General features: G+C 39.3%; 1 protein-coding gene across 4 annotated transcripts in view; it reads right to left on the bottom strand.

Moving 5' to 3' along the window:
- The window catches only part of LOC126416179 (probable methyltransferase TARBP1), a 127,001-nt gene that overhangs the window by 14,443 nt on the left and 99,481 nt on the right, over positions 1 to 13,077 (bottom strand). For all 4 annotated transcript variants that reach the window (XM_050083759.1, XM_050083758.1, XM_050083755.1 and 1 more), the window contains one exon: positions 2,131 to 2,450. In XM_050083759.1, coding sequence (XP_049939716.1) covers positions 2,131 to 2,450 — 320 coding nt within the window. The remainder of the gene's footprint in view (positions 1 to 2,130; positions 2,451 to 13,077) is intronic.

Below are 13,077 nucleotides of genomic sequence, written 5' to 3'. Positions count from 1 at the left end.
TATCCCAATTGACATTGTCAAAAGTTTTCTCTACATCTACAAAAGCTATAAATTTAGGTTTACCTTTCCTTAACTTATCTTCTCAGATTAGTCGTAGCGTAAGTATTGCTGTGTGTGTACCTACATTTCTCCATAATCGAAACTGATCTTCCCTGAGGTCAGCTTCTACCAACTTTTCCAGTCTTCTGTAAATAATTCATATTAGTATTTTGCGATCACCATTTATTGAACTGATAGTTCGATAATATTCACACCTGTTAGAAATTGCTTTCTTTGGTATACAAATTATTAAAGTCTTAGGGTATTTTGCCTGTTTCATACATCTTGCATACCAGGTGGAATAGTTTTGTCATGGCTGGCTCTCCCAAGGACATCACTAGTTCTGAAAGAATGTTGTCTATTACAGGGTCTTGTTTGACTTGGTTTTTCAGTGCTCTGACACTTTCTTCTCACAGTAAAGTATCTCCCATCCCATCTTCATTTACATCCTCTTCCCTTTATATAATACTGTCTTCAACATAATTTCCTTTGTACAGACCCTCTATGTACTCCTTCCACCTTTCATCATTTCCTTCCTTGCTCAGTACTCGTTTTTTGCCTGAGCTCTCGATATTCATACAGCTGCTTTTCTTTTCTCCAAAAACCTCTTTAATTTTCCTATAGGCTCTATCTAGCTTCCTCTAATTAAATAAACTTATGTATCCTTACATTTGTCATCTAACCATTCCTGCTTATCCATTTTGAATTTCCTGTTAATCTCAGTTTTTAGACATTTGTATTCTCTTTCACCTGCTTCATTGTTATATTTTCTCCTTTCATCAATTAAATTCAACATCTCCTGTGATATTCACAGACATGACACTGGCTTGTTCCCTATTATGTCCTCTGCTGCATTCACTATTTCATCTCTAAGCTACACACTGTGTTATTTACTCCAATTTCAGTCAATCATTGGCTAAAGCTTCCTCTGAAACGCTCAATATCATCTGATCCTTTCAACTTCTACCTATTTGCAGTTTCTTCAGTTTTAATGTACAGTTCATAACCAATAAATTGTGGTCAGAGTCCACATCTGCCCCTGAAAATGCCCCACAGTTTAAAATCTGGTCCCAAAATCTCTGTCTTACCATTATAGAATAAATCTGAAACCTTCCAGTGTTTCCAGGTCTCTTTCACGTGTAGAACCTTCTTTCATGATTTTAAACAAAGTGTGTCTTGGCTTTGTGTTTATCTTGGCTACAATAATGCATTCACTATGCTGCTAGTAGTGGCTTACCCTTCATTATTAGGCGTACTCCTGCATTACCCTTATCTGTTTTTGTATTTACAACCCTTTACTCAACTGACCATAAGTCCTCTTCATCCTACCATTGAACTTCACTAACCTCATTTACTTACTTCAACCTATCCATCTCCCTTATTAAATTTTCTAGCCTACCTGCTCAATTAAGGGATATAACATTCCATACTCTGACCTATAGACAGCTACTTTTGTTTCCCAACGACATCATCCTCCTAAACAGTCCCAACCCAGAGATCCAAATGGGGGACTATTTTATCTTCGGAAAATTTTACTACGAGGATACCATCATCATTTAACCACACAGTAGAGCTGCATGCCCTCAGGAGCTGTAGTTTCCCTTTGCTTTCAGCCATTCCCAGTACCAGCACAGCAAGGCTATGCTGACTGATATGTTGCAAGACCACATCAGTCAATCATTCAGACTGATGCACCTGCAACTAGTGAAAAGGCTGCAGCCTCTCTTAAGGAACCATATCTGTGTCTGGCCACTCAACAGATACCTCTCTGTTGTGGTTCCACCTATGGTACGGCTACTTGTATTGTTGAGGCATACAAGCCACCCCGTCATGCCAAGGTCTATGGTCTGCTGTTTGTTGTTAGTTAACTAAAACACTGCCTGAGGCACACTTGCTGCAGATGAGTTAACTGATGACTGTCTTTATATAATAAATAATTGGATTTGGTACATTCTACTGTGAACTCAGATTTCAATTTTCAGAATTTATCATGTGAGAAAAGTTAGTGAGACCTCAGAACGAGTAACAGTTTTTCAGTACATAGATATTACATATCTGAATTAGATACTTTGTACAAATTAATCTACTTACTTCAATAACATTTAGCCATCTCTCAGCTGAAACACTTAAATTTTGGAATTGCTTGTCTTCCAGGTATTTCAGATTACCAATAACATACTGAGCAACTCCAAAGACTTCACATGTTCTGCAGAGCCCACCCAAGTTTGGTGCACGGTCAATAAGAGATGCAATAACTATTAGGCCCTCCTGGGCAACAGCCTTTTTGTCTTGGAGCATAGTTTCTGAGAATACACTCAATGAATCTGCATCATGCAACATATACTTCCAAGGAATAACTTTTTTCTGCACATTATTCATTTCTTCGATGACACAGTCTTCTTCAGGCTGATCTGTAAAATTGGTAATTTAGTAACAACACATCTGTAAAGTAACTGAATGAATAAGACTCACATTTTCATAGTAAACACAAATACATGGGAATATCAAAGTCATAAATTGTGTATGAAGTACAGAAATGGCTAGAGCACTGGAGTGTGTGGCCGATATGCATGGTCTTTAGCTGGTTGTGGGCTAGAAGAATGATGGTCAACAGACATCAAATAGCTTGGTAGAAATGGTGGAAGATAATAAGACACTACCTCACCCTCACCTAATGACATAGTCACTTGTTCGGGGTGTATGGCCTCATGGGTTTCGTGGGATTGAGACGGCTTGCACAAAGTTACATAGTCGCACATTATCCAGGAATGATGCACCTCCTTTACTCTCCACTACATCTTGTGCAGTGTTTCCTTATATGCATAGTAGGGCCACATGCCTGTGTGGTCACACTTGGTGTGTGCATACCCATATGAAGGTCAGTGAGGGAACCACTGACTGAGTGAAACCAAGCTCCATGAAAAGTGTGCAATGCAGAAACAGAGCCACTCACGCGGCTTCAGCATTTGGATTCAGTTCTCTAGAAATGATCATCCAAATCTATGACTAAGCTTATAAATTGTTTTGGCATTGATCCAAAAAAGTATGCATAGTTCTTTAATATAATAATATAAGCTAATTTTAATTTATCAAATACTGTTGATGGTAAAAACTGTTTTAATAATTTGGTCAACACTATATTTATGTTAAATTAAAAAGACAGATTGCTGCTCAACATATACAGGAAATCTTGAGTCGCAGACAGGCACAAGACTGCTATATGTATAAGTTTTCAGCCAAAAGGCCTTCTTCTGAATAAGAAAACACACACGCACACACACATATTCACACAAGTATATGTCACATGCACATGACCACCGTCTCTGGCCTGTGAGGCTTGTGCTTGTGGTGTGTGTGTGTGTGTGTGTGTGTGTGTGTGTGTGTGTGTGTGTGTGTGTGTGTGTGTGTGTGTGTGTGTTTCTAATGCAGAAAAAGGCCTTTTGGCTGAAAGCCTAAATTTATATTTTAAATTTAATTTCATTGTGCCTGCCACCAACTCAGTGTCTACTCTATCTGGTGAGTAACAATCTACCCTTTTTAATATTAAATATGTCTGCTTGTGGCTGTATATGTGTGTGTGTGTGTGTGTGTGCGAGTGTATACCTGTCCTTTTTTCCCCCTAAGGTAAGTCTTTCCGCTCCCGGGATTGGAATGACTCCATACCCTCTCCCTTAAAACCCACATCCTTTCATCTTTCCCTCTCCTTCCCTCTTTCCTGACGAAGCAACTGGGGGTTGCGAAAGTTCGAAATTTTGTGTGTGTGTTTTTTATTGTGCCTATCTACCAGCGCTTTCCCGTTTGGTAAGTCATGGAATCTCTGTTTTTAATATATTTTTCCCATGTGGAATGTTTCTTTCTATTTTGTTTATATCATTAATGAAAACCTTAAATATTTTTTTAAATTTTATTTATCGTGCAGAAGTGGTACAGAGCTGTATCACTTTTCAACATAATCTCCCCCATGCTCAAGGCAAGTCCTCCAGTGCTTACAAAGTGCACAAATTCCTTTAGAAAAAAATTCTTTTGGTAGTCTGCGCAACCACTCATGCACCGGATGGCATACCTTTTCATTAGAACGGAACTTCTTTCCTCCCATTGCGTCTTTGAGTGGTACAAACATATGGAAATCACTTGGGGCAAGGTCTGGTGAGTATGGTGGATGAGGAAGACACTCAAAATGCAGGTCTGTGATTGTTGCAACTGTTGTATGGGCAGTGTGGGGCCTTGCATTGTCATGTTGCAAAAGGACACCTGCTGACAGCAATCCACGTCACTTTGATTTGATTGCAGGCCGCAGATGATTTTTTTAGGAGATTTGTGTATGATGCACTGGTAACAGTGGTCCCTCTAGGCATGTAATGCTCCAAAATGACACCATTTTTGTCCCCAAAAGAGAGACAGTATAACCTTCCCTGCTGATGGTTCTGTTTGAAACTTCTTTGGTTTTGATGATGAGGAATGGCGCCATTCCTTGCTTGCTCTCTTCATTTCCGGTTGGTGGAAGTGAACCCAGGTTTCGTCCCCAGTAACGATTCTTGCAAGGAAGCCATCACCTTCTCGTTCAAAGTGCTGAAGAAGTTCTTCACAAGCATCAACACAATGTTCTCTCATTTCAGGAGTCAGCTGCCATGGCACCCATCTTGCAGACACTTTGTGAAACTGAAGCACATCATGCACAATGTGGTGTGCTGACGCACGACTAATCAGTAAACATGCTGCAATGTCCTTCAGTGTCACTCGGCTGTTTTCCTTCACTATGGCTTCAACTGCTGCAATGTTCTGTGGAGTCACAACTCGTTGTGCCTGACCTGGACGAGGAGCATCTTCCACTGAAGTCACACCATTTGTGAACTGTCTACTCCATTCGTAGACTTGCTGCTGTGACAAACATGCATCACCGTACTGAACCTTCATTCTTCAATGAATTTCAATAGGTTTCACACTTTCACTACACAAAAACTGAATAATAGAACGCTGTTCTTCCCTGGTGCAAGTCGCAAGTGGGGCGGCCATCTTTATACTGATACTGCGACGGTATGTGTGCATCTGCACTATGCTGCCACCTACAGGCCATTCTGCATGCTGTTTGCAGCATGCTTACCCACTTACAGGATAACGGCGCAAAATTTCGATTTATTATTACAAATTTAAGGTTTTCATTTGACTCACCCTCGTACAAATAAAGCACATGCTGACAGATAAGAACGTTACCCAATTATCAGTTTAATAAATAATGGTTGCAAAATACCGACATGAATAATTTACAGAAGAATGGAAAAACTGGTCCTACAACTTATCTTAGAAAATAGGTTATGGACAGCCAAATCTATGTTTATAACATTTGTAGATTTGGTGAAAACTTCTGACAGTGCTGAGTGAAAGATATGCTTTAAATTTCTGAAGGCAGCAAGGGTAAAATAAAGGGATAGAAAGGTTGTTTACAACTAGTACAAAAACCAGATGGCAGTTATACAAGTCAAAAGGCATGAAAAGGACGCAGGGGGTTGAGAAGAGAGTGAGACAGGGTTATAGCCTATCCCCAATTTTACCCAATCTGTACATTGAACAATCTATGAAGGAAAGCAAGGAGAAATTTGGAAAGGTAAATTAAAGTTCAGGGAGAAGAAATAAAAACTTTGCAGTTTGCCAATGACATTGTAATTCTGTCAGAGACAGCAAATGAGTTAGAAGGGAAGCTGAATCGAATGTCTTGAACACAGGAAATAAAATGAATACTGACAAAAGCAGAAAAAGGATAATGGAATGTAGCTGAATTAAAGCAGATGATGCTGATATATTATGGCCGAAGTAGAGACAATACAAAATGTAAAATGGCAATGGCAATAAAAGTGTTTATGAAGAACAGTAACTGGTTGACAACGAATATAAATTTATGTGTTAGGAAGTCTTTTCTGAAGTTATGTGTCTGGAGTGTAGCCTTGTATGGAAGTGAAATGAGGACAATAAACAGTTCAGAAAAGAATAGACAAGAAACTTCTGAAATGTGGACTGCAGAAGAGCACGTGCTTAATAGAATTGGGGAGAAAAGAAATTTGTGGCGTAACTTGGCTAAGAGATGGGATTGATTGATAAGATTCATTCTCAGACATCAAGAAACCTGAAAATTTAGTGCCGGACAGAAGTGTATGGCTGTAAAAATTGCAGAGGAAGACCAAGAGATTAGTACAGTAAGCAGGTTCAAATGGATGTGGGTTGAAACAGTTAGTCAGAGATGAAGAGGCATGCATAGGATACAGCAGAGTGGAGCACAGCATCAAACTAGTCTTCAGACTGAAGACAACAACAACAACAGCAATAACAACACTGCAGCACCATTAGTAGAATGCAAGGAATACTGGATCATTACTACTCTGGCAAATATATAAATTTCTCTTTCCTGTTTACTAGATATTGGAATCCCTTCAGTATAAATTGTGTAATTTTTAATGGAATTTGTGCACAGTCTTTTAAGTTAAGTAAAGCTACCATCAACCTGAATATTGGTTTGAAGACCACAGTGCTTTATTGTGTATGCTCCTACTGGAGGTAAAAAATGGTGCATTTTTCACATTAACAACCACTTCCAGTGATAAATGACTGATATAAATAATACGACTAACTGGGGATAAAAACCGATACCTCTGGAGCTATAATCTGAAACACTACCACTGAGGCATCAAATCATTTTGGATGGCTACTTTTAATATTGGCCAGAATTTAGTATGAAATATATTTAACATTAACATCCATTTCCACATATTCGTAATTTTATTCCAATCATAACAGACTACCCACTAAAAATGTGTTCTGGTATAATTTACAATCTACAATTCTGTTTGGACATATCTAAGAGCTTAAGTGGCTAGATTGCTCATTTGCACTAGCTGTCCACATTGGTCAGACTGTGCACTTACAATGGCGTAAAAATTAATTTTAGAATCAGATTGTAACTGAAGAATAATGTTGTCAACTCTACACCCCCCCCCCCCCCCCCCTCCCCTGCCCCCGTCATAACCTTTGAAGAAATTTATATTGAAATCTCCACAAACCATTAACAGTTTCTTTTTGGTTGACTGTTAGTTCAACAATGAAGCTGGATTTCTCATAAATAGCTGAAAGTTTTCCAGTGGGGATCTATAAACTGTTAAAATTATTAACAGATGTATTCCTCAGTAACAACTCACAATCACTTGTTTCTAAGTTCTAGGCTTGTTACAATGTTTTTCACTGTTATCAACATTTATGCAACTCTTCCTTTTCCCATAGTCGCCCACATGAACGCGATGCTGGTCTGTAACCACTTATTAAGCTTCTGTATCCCTGTGATTACATTGCTTTAAAGACGCAGTTTTGTGTTTGTACCACACAGCTTTATTTAAATGAAAATAATCAGTTTTCAAAAACATACATGCAAGTTAAAGAAGTGTGCAAGTTTTTCGAGCCAGTGGCTCCTTCTTTTGGCAGAAGGATTGAAGGACAAGGAAGAAGGATGAAGGAAAAAGAATCATGAGGTTTTGGAAATGGGGAGAGTTTGGAAAAGTCACCCAGAACCCTGGGTCAGGGGAGACTCACTGTACAAAACAAGGAGGAAAGACTGATTTGGGAACTGCACCATCCAATAGGCCTTCCCCGACTCAAGGTTCTGGGTGACTTTTCCAAACTCTCCCCCATTTCCTAAACCTCACCAGTCCTTTTACTTCATCCCTCTTCCTACCTCTTCAATCCTTTTGCCAGAAGAACGAGCCACTGGCTCCGAAATCATGCACATTTCTTTAGCCTTCATACGTGTTCCCTCGTGCCAATGCTTGCTGAGTTATTTCTTTTATCTATCCAATTATATTAAAATTTTATTTTAGCTCTTCAGTGATAGCTAGGGATTAGAGTATATAAATACATACACTATGAAGCATAGAACACCAGTCATTATAAGCCAAATAAATATCTAGTACAGGAACATTCCAAGTAAGTCCAGTTCTGGAGCAAAACATTGAATACTGGACTAATATAAATTATCCAAAGCGAAGTCCAGCCATAAACAGAGTCCATAAAGTATACCAGAAAACTGAGTCCGCATGAAGTTGATGGCAAACACAGAATGATCTGTAGTGGCCAATGTGGCCTTTTTATTTTGAATCATTACCAAAGGTGCTGCTCATGAGACTTGCCGAGAGTGTGGTTTATGGTAATATTTAGAGCTCAACAGCTGTGGTACAACTATTACACTTGAGCTGTGGGAGAAGCAATCAAGTGCCTGCTGTAAACTTTGGTCTAGCTGGAAGCAGTGTGCCTCTTTAGTACATAATTCAACCTTTGGGCTCATTGGAGGGCATGGTAAGGAATTGGCATTGGAGTGCTGTGCAGAAGGATGATAATGAACAGAATGTTCAGGTGGAGCTCACATCTATGTAACAATTGCCTCTTTTTTTGCAGCAGAAAGGCGAGTGGGCCAAACCAGGTGATGAGAGGCTTGTTGTCCATTATGACATGATGTTCTGTGCCTTATAAGAACCTATTATACTTCAGAAAGGAGGTACGGATATACCACAGCCAGTAGGATGATTCTGAATATAGTAAAGTTGTGTTCAAACTGATCTTCAGACTGAGTACAGGCCACTATAAGAAAAACCTATTTTACGGATGCTGCAGATTATGCCTGATGCCTGTTTCTCAATTTGGAATAATTCATCTGAGTTGGCATTAATGTTTTCATTGCATATGCTATAGTGGGATGTCCATCCCCATGAACCATGGACCTTGCCGTTGGTGGGGAGGCCTGCATGCCTCAGCGATACAGATAGCTGTACCATACGTGCAACTACAACGGAGGGGTATCTGTTGAGAGACCAGACAAACCTGTGGTTCCTGAAGAGGGACAGCAGCCTTTTCAGTAGCTGCAAGGGCAACAGTCTGGATGATTGACTGATCTGGCCTTGTAACATCAAACAAAACGGCCTAGCTGTGCTGGTACTTTGAACGGCTGAAAGCAAGGGGAAACTACATTCGTAATTTTTTCAGAGGGCATACAGCTCTACTGTATGGTTAAATGACGATGGCATCCTCTCGATTAAAATATACCAGAGATAAAATAGTCCTCCATTCGGATCTTTGGGCAGGGACAACTCAGAAGGATGGCGTTAGCAGGAGAAACAAAACTGGCATTCTACAGATCGGAGTGTGGAATGTTGGATACCTTAATTGGGCAGGTAGGTTAGAAAATTTAAAAAGGGAAATGGATAGATTGAAGTTGGAAATAGTGGGAATTAGTGATTTTGGTGGCAGGAAGAACAGGACTTCTGGTCAGGTGAATACAGGGTTATAAACACAAAATGAAATAGGTCAAACAATGGAAAATCCAAGATGGAATGTAACAATATTATGAGAAGGATAGTTGCTACTCACCATATAGCGGAGATGCTGAGTGGCAGATACGCACAACAAAAAGACTCTCAATTACAGCTTTTAGCCATTAAGGCATTTGTCAACAATGGACACACTCACGCAAATGCAACTCACACACACGATTGCAGTCTCAGGCAACTGAGACCACACCAAATAGGAGTAACGCAGGAGTAGGTTTAATAATGAATTTAAAAAATAGGAATGCGGATAAGTTACTATGAACCAGCATAGTGCACACATTATTGTAGCCAAGATAGACATGAAACCCACTCCCCCCACAGTAGTACAAGTTTATATGCCAACTAGCTCTGCAGATGAGGAGGAGATTGAGGAAATATATGGTGAGATAAAGAAATTATTCAGGCAGATAAGCGAGACAAAAATTTAATAGTCATGGGGGAGTGGAATTCAATAGCAGGAAAAGTTAGAGGAGGAAAAGTAGTAGGTGAATATTGACTGGGGAACAGGAATGAAAGAGGAAGCCGCCTCGCAGAATTTTGCACAGAGCATAATTTAATCACATCTTGGTTTAAGAATCATGAAAGAAGGCTGTATACATGGAACATGGTTTCAGATTGATTATATAATGGTAAGACAGAGATTTTGGAATCAGGTTTTAAATTGTAAGACATTTCCAGGGCCAGATGTGGACTCTGACCACAATTTATTAGTTATGAACAGCAGATTAACACCGAAGAAACTGCAAAAAGATGGGATTTTAAGGAGATAGGACCTGGATAAACTGAAATAACTATAGCTTGTAGAGAGTTTCAGAGGGAGCATTAGGCAACGATTGACAAGAACAGGCAAAAAGAATACAGTAGCAGAAGAATGGGTAGCTTTGACAGATGAAATAGTGAAGGCAGCAGAGGATCAAGTAGGTAAAAAGATGAGGGCTAGTAAAAATCCTTGGGTAACACAAGAGATGTTAAATTTAATCGATGAAATGAGTAAATATAAAAATGCAATAAATGAAGCAGGTGAAAGGCAATACAAACATCTAAAAAATGAGGACAACAGAAAGTGCAAAATGGCTAAGCAGGAATGACCAGAGGACAAATGTAAGGATGTAAAGCATACATCAATAGGGTAAGATAGATGCCGCCTACAGGAAAATTAAAGAGACCTATGAAGCGAAGAGAACCAGCTGCATGAATATCAAGGACTCAGACAGGAAATCAGTCCTAAACAAAGAAGGGAAAGCAGAAACGTAAAAAGGAATATATAAAGGGTCTTTACAAGGGAGATGTACTTCAGGGTAATATTAGGGAAATGGTAGAGGACGTAGATGAAGATGAGAAGAGAGATAAGATACTGTGTGAAGAATTTGACAAAGCACTGAAAGACGTTAAGTCAAAACAAGGCCCTGGAAGTAGATAACACTCCTTTAGAGCTACTGATAGTCTTGAGAGAGCCAGCAATGACAAAACTCTTCTATCTGATGAGCAAGATGTATGAGACAGGTGAAATACCCTGAGACTTCAAGAAGAATATAATAATCCCAATTCCAAAAAAAAGCACACGCTGACAAGTGTGAAAATTACTGAACTATCAGTTTAATAAGTCACAGTTGCAAAATAATAACACGAAACCATTACAGATGAATGGAAAAACTGGTAGAAACTGACCTCAGGGAAGACCAATTTGGATTCCGGAGGAATGCAGGAACACACAAAGCAATACTGACCCTGCGACTTCTCGTAGCAGATAGGTTAAGGAAAGGCAAACCTATGTTTACAGCATTCGTAAACTTAGAGAAACCTTTTGACAATGTTAACCCGAATACTCTCTTTCAAATTCTAAATGTGGCATGGCTAAAATACAGTGACTGACAAGCTATTTATTATTTGTACAGAAACCAGATGGCAGCTATAAGAGTTGAGGGGTACGAAAGGGAAGCAGTGGTTGAGAAGGGAATGAGACAGGGCTGTAGCCTATCCCCAATGTTGTTCAATCTGTATACTGAGCAAGCAGTGAAGGAAATGAAATAAAATTTGGAATAGCAATTGAAGTGCAGGGAGAAGAAATAACAACCTGGGTGTTTGCCGATGACATTGTAATTCTGTCGGAGATAGCAAAGGACTTGGAAAAGCAGTTGACTGGAATCGGCAGTGTCTTGAAAAGAGGATACAAAATAAACATCAACAAAAGCAAAATGAGGATTACTGAATGTAGTCGAATTAAATCTGGTGATGCTGAGGGAATTATGTAGGAAATTAGACGCTTAATGTAGTATATGAGTTCTGCTATATGGGAAGCAAAATAACTGAGGATGATCAAATTAAGAAGGATACAAAATGTAAACTGACAATGGCAGGAAAAATGTTTCTGAAGAAGAGAAATCTGTTAATATCGAGTATAGATTTAAGTGTCAGGAAGTCCTTTCTGACAATATTTGTGTGGGGTGTAGCCATGTATGGAAGTGAAATATAGATGATAAACAGTTTAGATAAGAACAGAATTGAAGCTTTTGAAATATGGTGTTACAGAAGAATGCTGAAAATTAGATGGGTAGATCACGTAACTAAAGAGAAGGTACTGAATAGAACTGGGGAGAAGAGAAATTTGTGGTACAACCTGACTAGAAGAAGGGATCAGCTGGTGGGACATATTTTGGGGCATCAAGGGATCACCAATTTAGTTCTTAAGGGAAAAGTGGGGGGGTAAAAATCGTAGAGGGAGACCAAGAGATGAATATAGTAAGCAGATTCAGAAGGATGTAGGTTGCAGTAGTTACTCAGAGATGAAGAGGCTTTGTAGTGCCTCAAGAATTTCGGGGTAAATTCTAGAAACACTCGGCCTTCCACCATCTCGAACACCAGATATTTTAGGTAAGTGTGGGAGAGTGAGTACGTTTCTACCGATCCACCTGTTCCTATGTGCAGGTCGGAAGTTCGTTATTCGAAGATTGTAAGAGGGGCAAGTCACTGAAGACGACAAGTGTTTGCCACCTGTGCCACAGAAGACATGAGGAGAACTCAACGAATAATTATGTCGTATTCTTTGATGTGTTAGTGTCTGTGGTGATAGTAGAAAAGACTATTGAACAGTTGAATGTAGAGTGCTATGCACATTCATGTATTGGACTTGCTTGAGACTAGAGACTTTTAAATCATTTCATGTCTTAGTTATGAAACAAAAAAAGACACACGTATGCTATTTGAATATGTGTAAATGAGTTTAACGTATAAGGAATAAGTTAACTTGCAGAAGTTATTATCTGTGAAAGTTGAAAATATAAAGTGATGGAACTGAAAAGTATTATAGGAGTACCAAAATTAGGGACCGATGACCATGGCAGTCTGGTCCCTTTAATCCCCCAAACCAACCAACCAAGTACCAAAATTATTTCAATGATAAAGAAGTATTTTAATAAATTCCCTTAACCAGCTATACTCTTTGGAGAAGAAGCTTGTGGGAGATCGATGTAGCTGATTACCCAGAGAAGAGGATCGGATACACACAAGTTAACTGAATTGAGAGGCGTGTGTGCCTTGCAACCCAATACCACACTGTCTCTTGTCATCTGAAAACAATGGAATGTGGCGATCTAAGTGACAGAGCCCGAAGAAAACGGGGATTTAAAAACAGAAATGGAAAGAAGATATTAGGCATTGCCATAGCAACCAGGCCTAACAA

The sequence above is a fragment of the Schistocerca serialis genome, chromosome 8 (assembly GCF_023864345.2).
Source record: "Schistocerca serialis cubense isolate TAMUIC-IGC-003099 chromosome 8, iqSchSeri2.2, whole genome shotgun sequence".
Taxonomy (NCBI): Eukaryota; Metazoa; Arthropoda; class Insecta; order Orthoptera; family Acrididae; genus Schistocerca; species Schistocerca serialis.
This window is presented reverse-complemented; position numbering and strand designations above follow the sequence as displayed.